Here is a 23183-nt window from a genome sequence, read left to right as displayed (position 1 = left end):
ACAAAATTATTGTTCTTCAAATTTTACAATAATCTTTCTATAGTAGATATTCATCAAAAAGAACAAGTTGCCTTTTTTTTTCAACAGTTATTTCACATTAGCGGCTCTAAATTAGTTTTTGTTTGTTAAACTCACCTAAAAATTGACTCTTTAGGTTATAAAAGTTGTAAACTCCTACTATAAGTACAGTTGAAAGCAGATATGTATGCACAGTATGAGAAAGACACAGCTTTTTATTTCTGACATAACATTAGAATAAGACCATAATATTGCTCACCGGTCCAAATTACTTTTCAGATTAAAGTACATTTTCATTTAGTTTGAATATCAAGAGGCAGTAAAGATACAAAACACAAGTTAATTAAGGTCCAGATTCAGGTTTTGGGGAGTTATCATGTTATTTTCTGGCGTTGGTCCGCTGAGTTTTGTTTAGTCAAAAGCCATTGCAGTCATCCACTAGGAAATGTTAACTTTTCTTTTGCTGCCAAGCTTTAAAGGGAAGTTGGTTTAGGATTTGGCACCTGCCCACACAGTCCAACCGTACTAATACTTTAATAACCTGAGGATTACTGTGATGGAACTGGTCTAATCTAAACTTAATAGAGTTTTTATGGAGTAATTTGAGAGGAAGACGAGCTGAAAGCTGATTTTACATCAACCTGGGCTTCTCCTCCAGCTGTTTATTCACTTTTAGTAAAGTTAATAAATGTTTACCTCCCTGTAAATAGCCTGTTTTTGTTCACAGATACAAGCATTTTTTTATTATTCTGTTCAGCTGCACATTTCTTGGAATTAGTGTTTTTGAAACAATGGCATTTTTTGGATGATGCTGTAATTTTGCCCTTACTGTACATTATTTTCTTACTTTATAATATTTCCCCAATATGTGACAATAAATGTTATCTTTACTCTATTTTTAAGTAGGTCAACATTTCAGAATATATATTTATTATTATTATTATTATTATTATTTGGTCTTATGTAGGCTGCTAATTTTCAGAGAAATGGAACATTGAGTTTTTTGTATCAGTCCATTTCATCAAAACAAATTGATAAATTCACTGTATCAAATCAGTGATTTTCAGTTGAATTTGTAAAACGATAAACTTTTAGATTATATTAAAATTTTCTACATTTTTTTCTTTTACATATCAAGTTCTTGTAATGATAAACCGTGTGTGTATGGAGCGTCCTGGACCTTAAATCCCAGTTTTGGCTGTCAGATGCTTTGGGAACTGCCTGATAACACTGTTGCTCTACATGCAATAGCACCCCCTATGGAAAAACGTGCATTTTTTTTGTTGTTGTTGTAATTATTTATTCTTTTGTCGTACTTGGAATGTTTTCCATTTTTAAAATCTATAACCCACATCGATCAAATGAACTGATCTCATGTTAAAGTCCTCTAAAACACCACTTGATGGAATCAAACAAGACGGGATAAAATAACAGCTTTTAGTATTGTTTCTAAATATATAGACTCTTCTTGAATGAAGTACTTTTCCCTCCCAAATTTTATTTTTCAAATAATATTAATAATTGTCACATTTGTCGTTTCTGTTGAGGTCCCAAACGGCTCCCATCGCACGAAATTCACCCAGTAGCCGTTGACGGCTCTTTAGGTGACGGATTGAGTCCAGAATCAACAATTTTCTTTTCCCGTTTTCGTTTATTTTTTTAGGGGGGGAAAAGGAACAAGAAAGTAAGCCGAATACCTCCTGTTATCTTGTACAGTATCGATCTAATCAAAGTTGGAGGCAGTTGTTGCAAAGACGTTTTCTTTCCGTGTGTCTGCGTGTCTTTGCAGGAGGTTAGAAAGCTACACCGTAGCAGCGAAGCTAAGCTTATTCTGCGATACAACCTCGAGACAAGTCGGGACAAGACCAGGTCAGTGGATGGACATTTCCAACTCGCTATTAACTCTTCGGTTACACTAAACTGAACCCGAGTATGTCCTTGTTACCCCTGATGGTTAGCTAAAGCGACGTTCTGTGGAGAAGCTGTGATATTTTTATGTCTTTATTGTTGTTGTTAGCCAACGGTCATGTAGCATAGCTTGGGAGTTTGATTTTAAATGGACGCGTTGGCTGTTCAACTGGGGAATGCTTTGCTTGTTTTATGCTACATATGAGATGTTTAAGTTGTTTCTGGTGTGATTGGGTGTTAAGGATCAAAAACTACGCAGCAGATGTTACCGGATAAACGATAGCTTGGTTTGATGCTACTCGTAGCTTCGGCTAGCCTACCCTGCTGCTTTAGCATACGCTGCTATCACTTGAATTAACATGTTGTATCACTTATTTATAAAATAAGTAGCTTTATATCCCTACGTTGCTTGTGTTTTTTAATGATTTCAGCTGGTGGGTTGTGTTTACAGTGGTAGTTTTTAACCGTCCTACGTTAACGGCTCTAGGCCGTTCTCCTCCGCCATTTTGTTTTGTCCGCTAATAAAATCGTTTGTTCTGCTTCATCTCTGTTGCCATCTGTGAATGAGCGTCGTGAACGCGTCCGGGTGTAATTTGAGCGTGTGCTGGAATCGAGCGGTTCGTTTTTGGGGAGTAGTGGACGTCTCGGAGCTGCTGTAGGTGTTGAAAGTGTGTTATGAAACAACGCAGCTCCCCTCCTCCCCAAAGAGAACAGAGAGGGCCTGTGTGTAAAGGCAGCTAGCCATAATTAGCTACAAGATACGGTTGTTTTTCACCATCATACTTCGGTGCAGGGCTGCAGGTGGACGTTTTGTAGCTGTGGACTGATTTTTCTCTCTCTCCTCAAAGATCATTGCCACCCATGGTTGACTGGAGCTTAGCAGGCCCTCTTTGTACGTTTGGTCCCCTGTTAATCCCCGTACAACACGTAGTTCACCAGCCATCCCACGACCTAATTTTCTAATCTCATCTGGCTATTGAGGCACGCCGGAGTGCTGCTGTTCTATGATCACAATGTAAAACCATCAGTTTGGATGTGAATCTATATTTGTTTGCCTTGTATCAGACAGATGGTAATGCATCAGTCAAATCAGATATTCAGTTTTCCTTTGATCAGCTCTGATTTCTTTGTGCTTGATTGTTAAATGCATCAGAATTGAAAATTAAGCACATTGACAAACATAATGTTCTGTGGTTGCAAAGTCAGACAAATGTTAGGGATATATTTGACAAATAAATTAAATTGATCTTGTAGTGATTTTATTTTGCTTTGGATTAAAAACTACTTACCCTTTTTTTTATCACAAACTGTACCGTAAATGTTTTTCTTTTCAGAAAACGTGTTATAAGTCTGGCGGGCCACCAGGCTTTATTTGTGCCCCCACCAAGCTAAGCATTATTTTTTGTTGTCGTTTTTTTTTTTTAATGCTTGCATTTTTTTAAAGACTTTATAGTCGGTGTTCCAATAACACATAATTATCCATTGATATTTTCAAATTTCCTGTGGGCTTTAAACATTTTTTAACTTAAAAACACGTCGGCCCACTGGATGAATAACTGACCACCAGGCTTAGCAGGTTTTCTGGGGGAAACCCTGCTTCATAATCAGTGTCTGGTGCATTTAATTGTTGAGTTAAAATTAAAGTTACACAGATTACTTTTTATTGGTTATAGGCCTTAAAAAGCGATTTTCAGTTAGTAGGTCAGGGCAGCTGTGGGTCATTTGCTTAGGCTCCTGGTCTCAGGTAGAGGTGGGCGATGTGCAGTTATTAGATTGTGAAAAGAGCCACACAGTATATTCAGTCACTGTCGTCACTGTGAGCTCAGTGTGGGCAGTATCACAATTGGATGCTATATTGTTGATGAACCTTCGGTGTCTTCAGTGGTTTCACCTTGTGTAGGTTCTTTGTGACCAGAAACGGTGGGCATAATTATGATCATGGAGGAGAGGGGCTGAGAAAATGTGGTATAATCGCTTTCTACGTACAACAATATCATTACTATGTCTTATTCCCCTGACATTAAGCATTCATATTTATGAAGAATTAATATGTAGGTGGCCAGCCGAAATGGGGAGGTCATAATATTGTCTACAGGGCAGAATCTGTGTATTTCTTTTCTACACTCTTCCTCTGACTCATCAGTTTTATCTCGTCTTTTAGCTTCATAAAAGGATGGAGATTAAGTAATTTAACTCTAATAAATGTAGCACATGTTATCACATCAGTGTGCTCCACATGCTGTTATTAGTCCTGATTTTATTTCATATAATATTTTGCTATCGGTCATTATATTAAACTAGTAAAAACGGATAAATTGCTCCTTGATGTGCTGCTCCAGCAGTACCTGTCGATTAAAATGGTCAACATTTCTTCCCGTTTGTTGGTTTGTTGATCGATGTGGGTTATAGATTTTAAAAATATTTTAATTAGATTTTTATTAGATTTTAAAATATTTTACTGATTTTGTTTGGCATACCAAAAAAGATGCAATCTTTGCTGTTTGAGTTAACTATTTCACATATTAGGAGGGGATTGTATCTGTCATGCATTATGCCAGATTACTTTGTAATAGTTTTACAAACCGTCAGTGTAAGTTCACTTCTGGTGAAATCACATACACTGGTACCTGAGCTGCGGTTTGGTTGCAGAGTTTAGGTTTGTTTCTTATGTCAAATATGAACTTTGTGAAGGGAGATCTATAGCAGCTGAATGTCAGTATAGGAAACTTGTTTACTTTTGCTCTTTGATAGTTCACTCCTCACACTAGATGTGTCTTTAGGTAGAAAACATTTAAATAATAACTAATGTAGTTATTAAACATTCAAATGTTTTTTTTTTTTTATTTGTTTTCAGAACCTTTTTCTTTTTCTTTCTTTTTTTTAACCCAACATGCTGGGTCGGTTAGTGACAGACTTGTGGTCCATCATCTCAGGCTCCACTCAGTAGCATAACTTTGTATGTGCTGAAAACTCTTGGTTTTGTTTTCGTCCCAGCATTGGGAACAGTTTTACCCAACATTCTTACAATAATATTTTAATTTTGCCAACACGTTTTTTTTGTGTGTTTTTTTTTTTTTTTGTATGGCTGGCAGTAATCTTTACATAATAATCTTAAAATATGCTAAAAGCTTGATTGATTTGGACTCTGTAATGCCAACAAAGTGTTTCCCACTGATTATTTTCAGTATGCTGTACTGTGTTATTTTAATTGGTACGTTAAAATAAGTATTTTTATAGGTGCTTGTGTGACTTCCTAACTGAAATAAAGTGGTAGGGTTTAAAAAAAAGACTTTTGTCAGGGGTATGAATATCACATGATTTATTTTTTTTGTAATAAATCTTTTAGTCATTATTTAAGTTGCTTTATGTGAAGTCTTTGGTGTTTCTGAAGCCACATTTCATATCGGAAGAGTTTTCTGTTTTGTTTTAGTTTTTATTACTCATGTCATTCATTATAATAAAGTATTACAGCTCCTACTTTTGGCTCTATTTGGCTTTAAAGCGATGGTTTTCATCATGGACAATCAGTACAGGCTAGAATTATTTGACACCTTTCAGAATAAGTGGTGAAGACCCAATTAGAGCGTAATGGACGCTGTTCAGCATCGATGTCTAAGGCAGTTGGACAAGGTTAGAGCAGCAGATGTCCACACTGGGTGTTTTTTATTGATGATGCTCATCAAACGGAGTTTAATCTGAAGGCCTGCTGGCTGCCACGAACCCGTCTCCAGGCAAGCGGGGAGGGAATAACTTGCAACATGTTGCCATAGTAACCTTGATCCTGCGTTTCGGCCTCTTCAGACCGTTACCAATAATGAACACGGCGCTGCATTAAGCCCGTTCTACCACAGTGCTGAAGCCGACCCGCAGGCATTTAGTGCCGTTATGATGATGATGTGAAATATTTGTGCTGTGATCAAAGGGTCGTGCAGTTTAGTTTAATTGACTGCAGATATATTTATATATATATATATAAAAAAGCCATTGTTAACGGCTTCACCAACTTGACCAGCACGATTTGCTGCAGATTTGATGAACGCTCCCTTTTTATCGGGCTTAAAATGAAAATATGTTCCCAGTGATGCAGTAATGTCTGCCTTTTTAACATGTTGTTTTAAAATGTTAATGTGTTGTGAGTGAAATCCACTTAAATGTTGGTAATTAGGATTGATGCTCAGGAATCATACAGCAGGAAAAACACTGGAGATGGGTTCAGTTTCAAATTTACAACATTCATTTCTTACATCACTGTATTACGTAATTTATAGAACAAAAAATTAGATGTAGAAAATTGCCTTAATGAAAATATGTTTAATATTGGTGATGGGCAATTAGTGTATTGTTTATCCTTAAATAAATTCAGACTATTATTTTTTTGCTGTTTTCTCCTTTGTTGTTTTCATGAGAGCATTATTAAATGTATAAAAAATGAAAATAGGAGTAAATGCAGTTATTGTGTGATAAAAATCACACTTTATGTTTAAAAATGTTTTTATTGTAAAACAGTCACAATCACACAGTTACCTAAAAACACTGCAGATAACTTTTAAATGTGTATTTTTTATCATTATCACAATAAACAACCCAAAATATTGTGATTGAAATGCTAGGTGCATATCGCCCTTCCCTGTTAAATACCTCCTTAAAGGGTTTTAATTTTCAAAAAAAAAAAAATCGGTGGAGCAAATCTATAGAATACAACCGTAAATAAATAATTTTATTTGTTCAAAAATTATATTTTCCACCTTAGATTATGGTTAAATAGGTGTACCTTTATATATTTTAATTTATTAGTCTTCATAGTTTCTGTTTTTTTTACTAAAAATACCTGCGCATCATTATTGAACACGGTTATTTATTGTGTTGTTAAGATAATCTAAATATTTTCATTTGTAAAGATGAAGTGTGATTTACTGTTAAGTATTATTTAAAAACAGTAAAATAAAAAATGTGACAGAAAAGTTAGTCCTTTGCTATTTTGCCAAAATGATCACCTGGTTTAGACTGTAAAGCACATTCTCCCATTTCACCATTTAGGCTGTTATTGTTATGCAAAAACTAAATTACATTGAAAAATGTTGGAATGTTTTACACGTGCAAGTGAGGAAAAAAACCCCCACAGAGATAAAACTGGATTTATTCCACTGGATGAATAGATGAATCTTTCTTTAGTGTGATGCATTTATAAAGCCAGTAAACCTCAAACAGACCATCACATTTTATGCTCTGACTTCTCAGAGGTTTCCTGTCGTTTTCAGACTTTCTCTCTCTGTTGTTCCTGAGCATCCCTGGTGTCGGGTCGCTCACCGTCTCTCCCTCCTTGTCCCCCAGTCTCAGGGCTCACCATACTCAATGAGCGGACAGCGCAATGTCAGAGCGCTCTGGGCAAACTGCAAAGGGGAAGGAAGGCAAAACCAAGTATGCGTCTCTCAACTTGTTTGATACATACAAAGGAAAGAGCCTTGAAACACAAAAGCCTGTTGGTGAGTATTTGCTCCGTGTCGCGTTGCTTACACATCAATGAGAAATCTTTTTTGAAGGATCCATTTTTAGTTCTCCACAGACAGACCTGCTCATTCATGCTCCAGGTCTGTCTTGGTTTCTGCTGCAACCTTGACGCACAGCTTTGTTCAGTCTCTCATTGATCTTTTACCCGTCTTTGAACTTACTGTCTTTGTTTTGCAGCAATAGTTGCACCTCAAAATACTAGGGGTGCACCGATGCACCGACCTTCTGATTTCCTTAATTTTGGGAGATTGATGATTGGCCGATAGTTGGATGTGAAACCGATCTTATCCACCTCAGCAGAGGTTTAAAAATCGACCACTGTCCTCTTCTGCTGTACAGTGAGAGAGGTTTGACTGACAGGTCGGGTCTGAATGTTTGCAGTTAGCAATATTCACCCCACTGTTGCTCTGTTTTGCAACATTTCAGACAAAACAAAAAAAAAATATCGGCCAAAGTTGGAATCGGCAGGTCAGGCTTTTTACAGCTTGGTAATCTGCGATTAGCCAGAAAACTGCAGTCGGTGCAGCCTTACAAAATACGAGAAGGTTGTGTTGTAAATTATAACAAGCCTAGACTGATAGAAATGTTCTCATCTCCCAGGTTATATTTTATTCAGGGGTTCCCCATTAGACTTCCAGGGACGCACGTCGCTTGTGTGTCGTTGTTGTGTCTGAATTTAGAAACTCATGTCTAAGAATTGTTACTCTACATGCCGCCCAGCCTGTAACCTTAGTTCTTCCTCGCCCGAGTTGCATATTCAACAGAGCCGGCAGCAAACTCGATCCCTGTCATTCGCCCAGTCCGTACGCCGAGTAGATACGGCGGGCGTCACGTTTCAGTGGTCCGTCTGTGCTCACGGCCCTCTGTCCCCCCGCCAGTTCCCCCCCGCCATGGCCTGCAGTCTCTTGGTAAAGTTGCCTCCGCGCGGCGCATGCCACCACCTGCCAACCTGCCCAGTCTGAAGGCGGAGAACAAAGGCAACGACCCCAACGTCTCGCTCGTTCCCAAAGACGGCACAGGATGGGCAAGCAAACAGGAACCAGCAGACCCAAAGAGGTAAAGCGGGAATGTTTGTCCGTGGTTTATTTTTTTACTTTTTATTTCAAGTTTGTATATAATTGAACATTGACAATTCCCCATGTTCACGGAATACACAACCTGGAATTGTGAAAACAAGAAAATGCATCAAGAGAAAAATAAATTGAAATTAATAAGAAAAAAAGCACAACACAACTTTGAAGCAATAAGATTCTTAATAAATTTTCAGGACATAATTTTCTAAGTATTATAGTAACTCAATTCCTCATATGACATCAGACGTCAAATAATGCAAAGAAAACAAGTTCATATTCGCATAGAAACAACAAAACTAATGCTTTAACTCAGAAATCAACATTTGGTGGAGGAACCAGGAGGTTTTAATGGGATTCAGTGCAGTGGGCTCTTAGTTTTTTACAGATCTGCATAATGGAAGCACAGAACGGATTCTCTGTTTCCATTCAGTTGTTATTGGGGGTTTCAGATCTTTCCACTTCACTAAGACCAGGTTTTTTTCAATAAAATATGTGTAATTCATCTTAATTATATGATTTAACACAGTCTCCAATAAGTAAAACGGAGAATTTGTTCCTCAATCTCCAAATTGTTCTCCACCTCCGCCTTAATGTCCCTTCAGTGAGTTTGGATATCAGGACAATGTGTGTAAGATCTTCTACTTTTCCACGTTTTCTCTAAAAAAACTTGTTGGTTGTCTGGGACTCGTCAGGCCCACACGTGACTCGTTTTTTTTGTCGACAGTACCGATGCATTGTCAGCACCGCAGCCGGAGTCGCAGCAGCCTGTGGCTTCACAGATAGCTGCACCGACCCGCCCGAGAACCCCACCAGTTTCAGAGGTGAGACGCACATCCTGCTGCAAATACAAAACACAAACACACGAGTCTGATGTTTGTGTGTTTGTGCTCTCCTCAGGCTCTGGCCCCACCTTCAACACAGGCCGCAGGGGCAAGGTCGTGGGCACAGGCCAGCGTTACACATGGAACACAAGGGGATGGTGAGTCCAGATTTTACCGTTTCCTGTTTCCCCCACGATCTCTTTGTTGCCACCAAGTGTCCTTATCTCTGTCACAATAAGCAATAAATCAATTAATCACATGACGGATGAAAACAAACTCAATGATTTCCATTTGTATGATTTATCATTTTTCTCTTTTCGTTCTCTTTACCAAAACCTGGATGATAAAAGCCTCCAGTTTGGTGCTTTGGGCTCAACTAGCCGTTTTGTTTACAGAGACTTCATAATTCATGTTTTATTTATTTTAGATATTTAAAATGTCTTCCAGTTTCTGTGTTAAATGTTAGAATTTAAAGTGTATTGATCTTTCACAATGTGTCGTCGTATTTTTATGCCGTTACTGTTACGTTGCCGTTATGAAAATGGTCTCAAAACCATATAATCGATTATCACAATAACTTCTGGAGCAACATGTGGTCCAGCGGCGACAGGCCTAAGTGTCCTTCCTCGCCCGGTTTGCAGGTGGAAAGGGATCAAACCTACCGTCGCCGTTCTCTCGCGAGGAATTTCCCACCCTGCAGTCGGCTGGCGACCAGGACAAAGCTGGCAGAGAACCGGCCACTGCAGATCAGTGGTATGGGCCCGGACCAAGCCTCCGCCCCCAGAGTGAGCGCTCACCGCACCGCCCAGCCCGCCTCAGTCCTGCCGCCGTGCCGGGGTTCTCCCGCGCCTAACCGACGCTTTGTGCTTCTGCTTTTGTCGTTGTTGTCAGACGTTACAAGTTGGCGGGACGGTGGGGGCCGAGCCTTGGCGCCCACCCTGCCTGGGGAGGGGGCAGCGGAGGGGGGCACAGGTGGAGCGCTGGTGATGGATGGGGCAGCTGGGGTCCCCCATCCAAACCCCCAGATCCAAGGGCCACCTAGGAATCCCCCTGCAGGCAGCCCCGCCTTGCCCCTGCCCCAGCCCCCCGTGGGGCCCGGGTTTCCTCCATATCGAGGGATCATGCCACCCTTCGTACGTTTTCTCTTTTACTACCGCCATCTTATCAAAAAACAAAAAGAGTTTAACCAGGGTTTTTAATGTTTGGTTGTTTGTAGATGTATCCCCCCTATCTCCCGTTCCCGGGCCCCTATGGGCCTCAGGGGCCCTACAGGTACCCGCCACCTGGGGAGGGGCCACCTCCAAGGTGTGTATCCACATACTTTCTGTTTAACCTGTTGGAACCAGCTATTCCGGTGTTTTGATGGTGTTTTTTTCTGTATCTCTTCTTCCAGGTTCTCTCGTGGACAGGGGCCTGACGGCAGGGCCCAGGGCGGCCCTCGGGATTCAGGGGAAGTGGTGAAACGCCCCTCCATCTTGAAGCAGGACGACCTGAAGGAGCTGGATGAGCTGGATCACGACGGAGACGACGGCTGGGCAGGTACGGAAAGAAACGGGTTCTGTTGCAGCTCTGATACAAATCAAATAAATGTCGGAATAAAATGGTGCCAAGGTTTTTATGTTTTCTCCAGAATTGGTGCTTCTGTCTTATAAATGTTTAAGAAACAAGAGTCAGTGAAATTTGATTAACTGAAATGCATCATGGCTGTATTTGACCTGTTTTATTATATTATGGGTTGTAGAAACGTGTTCAACATGGAAAATCTGTTCTTTCTGCCTCGCAAAAGTGTTTTACCGTTGGAGCTTCTCTACATTTTGTGGAGATAAATCCACAAATTTCAGTGTTTTTACTGGGACTTTATATGACAGAGCCTCACTAAGAGCTGGATAGATTGTTTACTATTTACTCTGAAACCTACCAGTTGCTTTCCACAGCAACTAATTTGCAAATCGAGCCCACCTGTGTGTAATTTACTCTCAGTATAAATCCAGCTGTTCAGTGGAGGCTTCAGAGGTTTGTTAAAGAACAAGAGTGAATAAATGGCTTCGTCAAGACCAAGGAACTCTGATTGAGATGTTTTAAAAATAGATATGTACAATTTTCAGTCTCTAGATTTGAAGGCTAGTAGAGACTTACTGGAGAAGTTGCAGCGAAATGCATGCCACACTTCTCAGATTTTTAGTTGTAAAACATTTAGTAAAAAATCCATAACTTTCCTTCCACTTTGCATGTATATACAGAACCTAGAGAAGTTTTGAGTTAAAATGTGGAAAAGTTTCAAGGAGTGTGAATATTTCTCCATGACGACGTGGAGCAGCTCTGTTTCATTTTAGTCTCCAGTCCCATTAAATTCCCTTCTAAAGCATTGCAGTGGAGAACATCTTTATTTATGCCAGTAAATAATTAAGGAGCCGACGGGATAGCGATAGTGAAAGAGTTTGATGCTCTTGTGAATATCACATTTCTTGCTTATCGAAGCAGAGTGGTTCATGTGGCTAGAAACACTCGGGGTAAAAAGAGAGGCCGGGAACCAAATTGGTCTGAGCGATGAACGCTGCGAACAGAAACGACGCTGAAGCTGCTTCCTGTCCGAACAGGGGCGAATGAGGAGATCGATTACTCCGCCAAGCTGAAGTTCAGTGACGACGAAGCCGATGAAGAGGGAGACGAAGACAAAAAGGAGAGCAAGAATGACTCGCGGTACGTGAACAAGTAGGTCTATTTGCTCCTGAGGTTTGATGCATACGGGGTTTTGCTGCGGTTTAGTTTGTATGCTTGACTTTCCTCCTCAGTGAGCAGCAACGGTCCCAGGACGCTCCCGCTGCAAACTCTCACTCCCGAGCCTCGGACAGCGGCGGGGAAAGTCGCCACACGCCCCCCTCGAACGCTGACGGCGCCCCACAGCCCCCCTCCAGCAAGCCAGGATGGGCCGAGGAGGGAAGCAGCGGCTGGGGAACCCAGGGGGCGCCATCCAGCTACCAGGTGGGAAGTCGGACCGCAGCAACTGGTTACTCTGCAATGCACCGCTAAATCTGTAAATGTACAACACTGGAAAAACAAAACGACAACAAAAAAACACACAATCTTTCCAGGTGTTTTTGGTTTAGTTTCCAGTACATTTGAAATGAGACAAAACTATCATATAATTAGGCTTTCAGCAAGAATCAGGAGCATGTTTTAAGTGAATAAAACAGCGACCACCCTGGTTATTGATCTGTATCGATGAGAAGCGATCAGAGCCCAGTCCGATGCCTGTGATTGGACCTGGACCTCCCTGCTGTTTGCATGCTGCTGTCAGTGCAGATTATGGCTAACCGTGTCTGCCTGTATACAGGGGCGCAGGCCTGGATTGGGTGGCCCCCGGGAGCAGCCCTCCCCCCCACCTGGGCCGCTCCTCGGACCAGGGCCCTACTCCTTTTATCGACAGGTAGCCGTTTGAACGGGGCCTCATAGTTCAGCCATTCCTGCCATGACCTCATCCTCCGCCTGCAGAGTGTATGGTTCAGCCATCTTTGCAGATGTATCTCAGTAAATTAGAAGATCACAGCAGGTTCAGTAATTTAATTCCAAGAAAGGAGATTCAAAACACACAGTGATCTATTTCAAGTCTTTGTGTTAAAGTTAATAAATATTGAATGTATGCCAATAAAAATGGATATTTGACACAGAAATGTTGCTCATTTGGACCTTGATTTCCAAACAAAATTCAAAACTTACTTTCATCTCAAAAGAGTAATTTGGACATCTGAGTTCTTCCTTCCACTCAACTTTCCATTACGATGCTTTGGATAAGGCTCTGTGAAAAGCTAGCTTGTTTAGCAATGACCGTTTGAAGCTTATGCAGCAGGAACACAGAAAACACTGTGTACCCTGTAACAAAACAATCCCTTTTTATCCATATTATGTACCACAGAAACTGAACTTTGGGGTTTTAATCAAAATTAACAGAAATAAATGCTTGAAATATATCAGTGTGTGATGAATCTTGAGTTTCAAATTTTGAATTAAATCACTCCAGCAAGTCTTTGATGTAATTTAATGAGATGCACCTGTTTTAGATTTAAATCCGCTCTTTTGCTCTTTAGTTTCGTCTCTGTTTGAGATTCATTCATTGGACATTTTATGACACATTCCAGCTGAGTCATGTTCAGGACTGAACTCTTCATCGTCGCACATTCAAACCTTTCTGTGACTGCAGGACCGGCCGCACGGCCAGGGTTCGCTCCTCGGCCCGGGAAAACCCGCCGCCGCCGCCCAGCTCCAGCTCCAGCCAGGATCAGCGGGTCCAGCCGCTTCCTCTCAGCCCGGCCTGCTGGTCCACGGCTCCCAGGGAGACGACGAAGACGAGACCTGGCGCCAGCGCCGGCAGCAGTCATCCTCTGAGATCTCTGCGGCCGTTGAGCGAGCCCGTCGCCGGCGCGAGGAGGAGGAACGCAGAATGGAGGAGGAGCGGCGGGCCGCCTGCGCCGAGAAGCTGAAGAGGCTCGACGAGAAGCAGCAGCAGCAGCAGGGCAGCGGCCCGGCAGCCAGCGGCGCCGGCGGCGGCAGCAAGACCCCCAGCCTCGACGGGAACGCCACCGCTGCTACGGCCGGCAGCCCCAGTCCGTCGGTTTCAGCGTCCTCCCCGAATGTCAGCCAGCCGGCCTCCCCCTGCGTGGACCCTGAAGAACCTCCGGTGCTGGCAGCCCCTTCCGGGTCCGGCTCTGCAGCGAGTGACCGCCGGCGAGCCAGCAGCAACAGCAGCTATGACTCCACTGCAGGTCAGCCTCACAGGCAGGGTCCACACGCATCGTTAACAAGTTTTGTCTAAAATTAAAGCGCCAGTGTGCAACTCTTCCAAAAATATGTGAGTCTTACATATACAGTTAAAACTGTCACCATGTTGTGACATTATGTTAGGAGAATCTGTGGAAAGATTGATCCCCTCCCTGAGCTGCTGTTTCCATCCGAAGAAACGCACCACTCTCGGTTAAAAAGAACCAGGAGGAAGATCAATGATGCTCGTGTACGTGCTTCTAAATGTGCTAATGGTGGAGAAACCGTTCCAGGAAAGCCATTTATCTGCTGTCATTGGTGGTCATGCTAACTAGCCTTAGCTTTCAGGAAGTAGCTGTACAGTAGCAGAGATAAAGGAGGAGAGTGTGAGTGTCTGATTTACAGCGCTAGAACCCTCCTCCTCACTGTGATTGGTTGATAATTTTAACAGTTATAAAAAAAAAACTTGTAAAGCTCCATAAGACAGCTTTAAGGCCATAAAATGTCTAAAAGTAATTTAAAAATGAATGTTGACCATAAATACACTAATCACACGTCTGAAATTTTGTTGAGGCAGAACTGTTTTAATGTACCTTTTTTTATTCTAGCGTCTGTCAGGCAAAAGTTTGAGTCACAAACTTTTTCATTACGTTTTGTGACTTGAGGCAGTGAGGCTGCCGCTAACTAGCTGCTAACAAACCCTTGCTAGCTTTTTTGTGTTTATCATGAATTAAGTGTAAATTTATCACTCATTGCCTAGACGATATTCGTCTTTGCCATTGTGCAGAAAGCTTCACATTGTGTGGTTAAAGCTGTGAAGCTCCATATGTGGTGCGAGAAACGCAGAGCTGCTGCTAGGAGCCGCAGACAGACATCAGAAGTTTCGGTTTTTGTAACGCAGCATGTTCCCCCAGCCATTCCCTACATTTCTAGTTTGTTTCAGTCTTAAATGTTATTCATGATGGCATTAATAAGGTTTTTAAAAAGTCTTAGATTTGACTTCTTGAAACCTCCCTGAATTAGCAAAGTCCTGTGTGCTAATCCAGGGAAGCTTTAACTATGTTGTCCACCTGTGTGCAGATGTCCAGCAGTGTCCCCAGCCAGCTGTGTCCCAGCCACAGCAGCCCACTCTGGATGTCCCTCCGTCAGTGGAGAGTAAGGAAGAGGCCGCAGGCAGTCCTCACGTCCGTGCAGGAAGTGGCGGTGAAAGAGGCGTCGAGCCGGTGAAGATGGAGAGTTCTGGCGTAGGAGTGGGCCGTCAAGCCGGCGGTCCTCCAGGCCAGGGTTACTCCAAGTACCAGAAGTCTCTACCGCCTCGCTTCCAGAGGCAGCAGCAGGTCAGGGCTTTCCCTTTGCTGCACGTTTTAAATTGATGCTCAGACTGGATGTCCAGAAGGGTCGAATGCATCTGCTGTTCTGTGTGCAGGAGCAGCTTCTGAAGCAGCAGCAGCAGTGGCACCAGCAGCAGCAGCAGCAGCACAGCCAGGCCTCCCAGAGTCAGCTGTCCCCCCAGCCCCAGGCGCCTCAGGGCCCGTCCCCAGGCTCCACCCCCCAGCCGGGCCCTGGCCCAAAGCAGGGCGGACCCCTCTATCAGCCGGGCAGCATGGTGCGACCTCCACCTCTGCCCATGAATTTTGATCCTCGCTGGATTATGATGCCCTACATGGACCCTCGCGTGATGCAAGGTCGCCCTCCTCCCATGGAATATTACTCAGCTGGCATGCACCCGTCTGGTGAGTCGATGCAAGATCACAGAAAAACTCAACAATGAAACCAGGACTGCATCTAGTGACTGTATTAGTAATCAGTTATTCTGATTATTAATCGAGTAGTCGGGCAAAAAAACTGGCACTTTCAGCAGATTATTTATGTAACTGCTTAAGCTTATTTCATGAACTATTAGAAATGCATAAGAAAATGCAAATAAACAATTTAATTCCTTTTCTTTAATGAAATAAGCATTTTATTGCCTAAAATCAGTGTCTGCTGGATCATCATGTGTGAGAAAAGATGCATCTGCAGCAAGTAAAATTCTCAGCTCGGCTCTTTCTGCCTGGCTTCATCAGGACAGCATGAGAATAATTTGTATAATTACTGCATAGCAAAAGGTGCTTAATAGGAAACTTTTTATGCATTTTTACAGAATCTGAACCAGGTTAAGCTAAACCTACGCCACTACTTACTGCTCTCAGGGTGTCGTCAGAAAATGGCCTCAGTTCTCAGTTAACAATTATTTGATTACCAAATTAGTTGACTATTTAAATAATCCATTAATCACAGTTAATTGTTACAATGAAAGCAACATTTGTAAATTAACATGCTGATTGTAAACTACGTTTTTAGTGAAACATAATTTCACTGTTGCAGGGCTTATTGGCCGTGAACGATCCGATTCAGGCGGCTCTGGTTCTGAGCCTTTCGACAGGCAGCAGCAGCATCCGGGCCACCCTCACCGTGGGACCCCCCCTATGGACCCAAAGCTGGCCTGGGGGCCCGAGGTGTTCCCTGGAGGAGCGGACAGCCGCGGCCTGACGTCTCCGTTGAGACAGAAGCAGGCACTGGAGGAGGAGGAAGTGGGGAAAGGGCCCAGGTATTCATTCGTTTCTGAACGTTTGGTTTTAATTTAAGTTATTTATTATTTCATTTATTTGGTGTGTTTTCACACCTGGAAGTCCAGTAGACGCCGTTCGATTGAGGACCAAAATAGCAACATTTCTTGCTTTTACACTGCACTGTGTTAAACAAACCAAAACCTTTGAAAAACCTGTTCACACCCTCGCCTGTGGTGGCGCTGTACCAAGAACCACTGAAGGAAAATTACAGAGAAGAAGACATGAAGCTAGCATTCTTTGGTAACGCGTTATTTAAAGGGGTGATGCTGTCATAAACATGAAGGAGTCTCTATAAATATTCATGATTGTTGTCATGAAGAGCCATTCAGTAAATAATGACACTTTAGATGCACATTTGACACTTAATTGACTTTTAAAGCAAGTTTTGTAATAAAAGTGTCATTATTTACCAAATGACACTTCATGACAACAAACATTTATAAAGACTCCTTCATGTTCATAACAGATGTCATGTTTATGACAGTTTTCACACCCCTTCATATAAAGTGCTACCGATTCTTCTTAATGAAATTTGGACAAAACTGGAGAAGTGTCAGATTTTAGTAGTTATCTGGTAAAAGACCAAGCTCCATTACCCCCTCTTGTGCATTTGTTTTAGTTGTATTTACCCAGAATGCACTGCGTCTACTTCCTGCTTCCTTATGCATTCAAATGGCACCGAACCGACACCTAGAGTTTGCTGCTTTGGTCCTCATCAGAGTTGGATTGTGCGTTCACACCTCCCCAAACTAACTGGATTTCCTGGGCAATCGAACTAGAGTTTGATTAAAGCGGATTAAACATGGCTGGTGTGAATGCATCTTAACATTATCTGCATCAGTTACTTGTATTGTTCTAACTTGTGCTTCTCTCCGTAGAAGTGACACTCCTCCACACCGCCTGCGCGATGGTGGACTGGGACCAGTTCAGCAGCCCAGCTCATCACCTGGCACCTCCAGTCAAACTCCTCCTCCTCCCGTTGGTGTGCAAGTTGGCAGCCAGGGAGGCACACACCACCCTCATCACTACATCGGAGGGCGGGGCAACTACAGCAATTTCCCCGACCAGGGTGCAAGGATGCCTCTCCACCCGCAGCAGAGGCAGGGCGAAAGGGGCAGCCAGCCCCACGGCTTCACCCACCCAGATGACGGGCCTTCTCGAGGACCTCAGCAGGTGCAGATCTGGGGAGCCCCACATCCTCATTACGACCGTAACGGCCGTGCAGACCTCCCCGCCGTGGAGGGCAGCGCTCATCTTCCCCACCACCACAGCCACCACCATCAGCAGCCTCAGTTCCCCCTGAACCCTCACAAAGCAGAAAGCAGTCGTGACAGGGGCGGCGAGGCTCCCGCCAAGAAGACGGACTCTTCTCCACCTCTTCACCAGCCATCCCTGTCATCCTCGTGCTCCTCTTCCTCCTCCTCCTCGGCCAGGGAGGATGGGAAGGCGGCCCAGCATCACCCGGCGCCTCTGAGGGAGGCTGAGGCTGGCGTAGGGGAGAGAGGCAGCAACAGCCACATGAAACCAGACAAACCAGGCCCCACGTTTCTGCCCCATTCCAACCAAAACCCTCCTCAGCATGGCGGCCATAATCAGTCTCAGCAGCATCCTCACTCTAAACCAAACCAAAGAGGAGGGCGCGAGCATAAAACGGAGACGCAGTGGGGCCCGCGGCCTGGAAGCAACAGCATGAGCGGGGGATCGTCCCACGGCAGGAGGGGTAACAACGCCGGAGGAGGAAGAGGAGAGGACCCCTCCAGTACTCCATCAGACCACAAACCCTCCAACCAGACAGGAGGCAGCAACCCCAACAAGAGGGCTGGTCCAATCAAGAAGCCTCTGCTGAAGGAAATAAAGAGGGAAGGAGTGGAGGTTGATGGAGGAGACAAACAAGGCAAGGAGAAAGAGCAAGATGGCGGTCAGCCCGCCTCCTTGAAGCAGGACGCCTCCTCCATGCCCCAGAATGCCTCACCTGCAACAAAAGAGGAGCAGAACCATACAGCTAAAGCCCGGAGTGGAGGGAAAGAACGGTCCTCTGGAGGTGGAGGAGGCTCCGGCAGAGGGTCCAAGGTTGTGGACTCATTGTCTTCTGGGTTTCCCTCCAGGAGGGACAGAGAACGCTCCTTCGAAAGAGGCGGAGTGCCTGCGAAAGGGGGCAGACCCAGTCGGGGACGAGGAGGAGAGTTCTACCGCGGTGGCCGTGGTTACCGGGGTACGTACACTGCCAGTGCTGGACCAGTTGGCGGCGGTCGTGGCAGGATGGGAGCGAGGAGTGGGAGAGACTACCGCTCCTCTGCTGGGGGCGGCCACCACCAAGAAGCCAAGGGCGACGGATCCGGTGTTCGGCACGGCCAGGACCGGTCTCAGCATAACCCGGCGAGAGCGAGGAACCGCAGCGAGACCCGCAGCGAGGGCTCAGAGTATGAAGAAATCCCCAAGAGGAGGAGGGAGCGAGGTTCGGAAACGGGCAGTGAGAGTGGGGGCAGTGACCTCGGTCACTCTGACAAGGAAGAACACCAGAAACCCAAGAACTGTTCGGAGAACGCCGGAGCCACGGGGAACGTCTCTTCAGTGGCGCCCAGAGTTTCTCAGGCTCGCGTGTTCACCCCTAGGGGGGTTCCCTCCAGGAGGGGCCGGGGTGGGGGCGGCGGAGGGGGAAACATGTACAGGGGCAGTGGCACTGTCGGAGGGCCTGTTGGGGGCCACCGGGTCGGACCCGGCTCAGGGTCTTACGCCGGGTCATCAAAGTCTGCCGCTTCAGGCCGGAAACCGCAAGGTCCACCTCAGACCTCTGCACCCAAAGATCTGGGTCGAGGGGGGAGTGCAGGAGAAAAGAAGGACAAGGTGGTAGACGGAGGTCAGAGTCAGGGGGCCAACCCGCCTCCACCATCTTTACCTGCCACGGCGTCTCCTGCTGTGGCGTCCGCTGAGAACGGAGGAGTGATCATCCAACAAGCTGCAACCAATCCCGCCCCGAACTCAGGAGGCCCGAACGCCCCCCCGCATCCTGCCAACCGGGGCCACCCTCCGGGTGGGTTCGACCGACCCCCGAGGCGACGCCGTCACGGCCGCTCTCAACACCAGCAGGACAAGCCTCCCCGCTTCCGCAGACTGAAGGAGCGAGAGAACGCCGCGCGCATCAACGGCGGAGTCGGTGTCATCGGCGGCGGCAGACCTTCGTCTCCTTCCCTGAATTCGGTTCAGGACAGCAACGGAGCTCCGGCGGCCGCCCCCGTGGCAGGAAACGCCCCGAACCACGGCTCCGCTCTGAGCACCAACAACAACAACAACAGCGGCGGGCAGCAGCCCAACAACGCAAACAGCCACCACCATCACCTCTACAACCAGAGCAACGCTGCCCCAGCCCACGCCCAGCACCACCACAACCACGGAGCCAAGTCTCCGGACTTCACCAACCAGAACTCAGACCAGGCCAACGAGGAGTGGGAAACCGCCTCTGAGAGCAGCGACTTCACCGAGTTCAGAGACAGGGACGCCGGAGGGGGGAAGTCCTACGTCTCCCACCATCACCACCACCCTGGTAGAGGCGGCGGCGGCGGCCTGGTGGATCGAGACATGGCCGGTAAAGAGCTGTCTGCGAATAAACGAAGCTTCTCCAGCCAGCGTCCCGGGATGGAGCGACAGAACAGGAGGGTCAACGCCGGAGGAGGCGGAGGCAGAGGCCCTCGCGGCCCCCCGGGCGGCGGTGGCGGCTCCAGTGCTCCCGCCAACGGAGGTGGCAACCGCGGGGAGAAACGTGGCAACTGGCCATCGCCCAAAAATAGGAAGTGATGGAGTATTAAGATGTTTTGTTAGACGAGCCCACACACCCACCCTTCCATCTTAACCCCTTCTGATTGTTATTTCATGGCTTATCTGTTGACTCCCCTCACACATTAGTGGATCGTGCCGTTTTATGGAGATGGTATTCATACTCGCCTCTGCTCTTCCTTTTACATCCTGCGTACCGTCCGTTTATGTAGCGCTGTCTCTTTGTTTGGTCTTGCTCTCCTTTAGTTCATGGACCCCCTTCGTTTTCTTTTTAACGGCCCTTTAACAAACACTGAGAAGCATGTGGCTGTATCGCTAAGCTACACAAGCACCAACATGGCAGAATTAAAATGTTTGCTTAGAAACCCTGAACATGTTTGGATTGGGTTAATTTTTCTATTTATGCGTTCAGTTTCCACCACTCTGACCTGGGTGGGACTCGGGTAGCACAGGTCTGCATTGGTTCCCTCCTGGAGGCAGAAAACTCGTTTTTAATCACTTCAGACCACGAAAGGTTGAGGTTTCTGGTGGGTTTTGTTGCATTTTTAGTTGGATTTCAGCCCCACACATGAACACAGTTCTGTAAAGCAGGTGATTAAATATTTCCCCGCTCACACCTCCTCCTCCCCAGTTCCTCCATGAAAAGATTGTCTGGTCACTCCTCGGTGCTCACCTCCACCTGCGTTGATTTGTCGTTGGTATAAGTGTTTTTGTTCCTTGTTCAGATAGACGGTGTGAATTTTATTTTTGCTCTAAATTGTTAACCTGCTCTGACATTTCAGTAGTCATTAGTTGCTCCTTTATTTTTATTTTTCTCTGTACGATCTCTTCTTCTGGCCTCATCGTAGCATAATCCTTCCCTGCACAAATCCCACAGGCTGCAAAAACCCCCAGCTGAATATAGTTTGATCAGATGCGTTTTCCCTGTGAGGACTGATAGCATGATGGCTTTATTTTAACAACCATTATTTCCTCAGCGACCGGCGTTTTTGTGTGCGGGTTTTTTTTTCCCCCAATCGATTCTGACAGGAGAGGGAAAAAAATCCTCCATCTAAACGCCGATCCAGATGTTTAATGCAAATGTTTATTCTTCAGTAGATAATCGTATATGTTCGAATAAGCACTCCTTGTAGTATTTTTGCTTCATCTTTTCTTTTTTTCTTTTTTTTTTGTTTCGTGGTAACGTGTTCGGGGATGTTACAGGACGGGTTTTGCTGTCCGGGCCCACAGATCGGAGCCAGTGTTGTACTGTTTTAAACCAACCCTCCCCTCTTTTCTCCGCTTACTGCCGCCACGCAGAGATCCGTCGCTCCTCAAGGACTCGACGTCTGAGGGAGGAAAGCGGTTTCTCGCCCGGCGCACATGCAGACGGGGCGGGCCGTTAACCGGGACAATGCCGAACATGTGCAGTTCACACGGTCCGTGGGATCTTTACTTGCAACAACAACAACAAAATGGTGACCTGGAGTGATGTAGGATTACACTCGTAAAAAGTCTTTTTTTTTTTTTTTTTAATCACCCGTAGGAGACGTAAAGCAGCTTATAACGGCATCCAAAGTGAACTAAAACGATTTCCTCATTTGCATCCATTCTGTCACTGCTGTAAGTTGGGGCTCTTGTTTGTTTACTGACAATAATTTTGAAGATTGTCTCTGGGATGTTGTGAGTAGGGCATTTGATGAACTGTGTGTGTGTGTGTGTGTGTGTGTGTGTGTGTGTGTGTGTGAGCGCGCCCGTGTGCGTGGGTCGGTGTGTGTTTTCTGGTGTTAATAACTCGGGGACGGGAGGGGCGGGGGCAGCGACTGGAGGGGTTGAAGCGAACGGCAAGCGCTCTTTCTGCCTCGTTTGCCCCCCCCACCTCCCTCTCCTCTCCACATGTGATTTAACAGCTATAAATCTTCTTAAATACATCCACATGTATACATTCAGCCGTGTGTATATGTTCAGCATCCAAATGAAGACTCTCTGCGGAGGAGAATTGCCACTTTTCCTGTAATTTAAAGCATCGGTTCTCCAGCAGGCGGGTGAAGTTGGACGTTTTAATTTTTCACTCTGAATTCTTCTTAGCATGAAAACACCGCTGGGTGCTGCTTGCATTGCCTGTTACTGGTTTGTACATTGATAGCTGTACACTTAACACTGGCTCCAAGAGTCTCTCATCCCTCCTTCAACGTTGACGTGCACATTAATGTATGTACCCATGTTAAAAAGATGAACACCAGTCGTGTGTCCCAGCGAAAGATCTCTCAAAGATTGTATTATGTTTCCAGAAATACCGAGGTACACCGGGTGGTTCAAGCTGTTTTTAGCATTTATGGTTTTTAGTAAAAAAAAAAAAAAAAAAGGAGCCGTAATATACACACATGTATGTATATTGGTATGTATCTAAGTTTTGTCTACCCCAACTTACATTCCCACAAACAAATGTTGCAATTTTTAGTTCAAGGGAGCAATGTACAAGCAGAGAAGTGTCTTATTATAATAAAGTTATACAGAGAAGGCAAAAGTTAAATAAACTACTTTTGATTTAATGGAAAATAATCGCAAGTCTCGTTATTGAAGTTTTCTCTGCCGCCGCATGAAGACTGGAAGTCTGGGTTCAGGTAACAAAATCAGCAGACAAGCATCTCTGTGTAGATCTGTTTAAATTAAAAATATCACTCAACTTAATTTAGTGAAATAATTGTGACTCATTTCCTCTTCCTGGGGATTTTGAT

The 23183-nt window shown here is 44.9% G+C and overlaps 1 protein-coding gene across 3 annotated transcripts; it reads left to right on the top strand.

The window, feature by feature from the left end:
* The first annotated feature begins 1554 nt into the window (after window positions 1–1554).
* prrc2a (proline-rich coiled-coil 2A) lies at window positions 1555–23007 on the top strand. 3 transcript variants are annotated; one of them, XM_015009800.2, is made up of 18 exons: window positions 1555–1702; window positions 1808–1887; window positions 7258–7409; window positions 8313–8490; window positions 9232–9328; window positions 9405–9486; window positions 9970–10113; window positions 10220–10461; window positions 10545–10633; window positions 10722–10867; window positions 11926–12028; window positions 12121–12310; window positions 12663–12755; window positions 13527–14088; window positions 15164–15420; window positions 15510–15816; window positions 16451–16673; window positions 17574–23007. In XM_015009800.2, the coding sequence occupies exons 3-18, from the start codon at window positions 7295–7297 to the stop codon at window positions 20485–20487; spliced, it is 5742 nt and encodes a 1913-aa protein (XP_014865286.2). In that variant the 5' UTR covers window positions 1555–1702; window positions 1808–1887; window positions 7258–7294; the 3' UTR covers window positions 20488–23007. The 3 variants fall into 3 exon arrangements, with proteins under 3 accessions (XP_014865286.2, XP_014865285.2, XP_014865287.2); XM_015009799.2 differs by having other exon boundaries at window positions 11926–12040; XM_015009801.2 differs by lacking the exon at window positions 12663–12755 and having other exon boundaries at window positions 11926–12040.
* Window positions 23008–23183: the final 176 nt, after the last annotated feature.

The sequence above is a fragment of the Poecilia mexicana genome, unplaced genomic scaffold, assembly GCF_051168715.1.
Source record: "Poecilia mexicana isolate PSO_F unplaced genomic scaffold, ASM5116871v1 scaffold_11, whole genome shotgun sequence".
Classification (NCBI taxonomy): Eukaryota; Metazoa; Chordata; class Actinopteri; order Cyprinodontiformes; family Poeciliidae; genus Poecilia; species Poecilia mexicana.
This window is presented reverse-complemented; position numbering and strand designations above follow the sequence as displayed.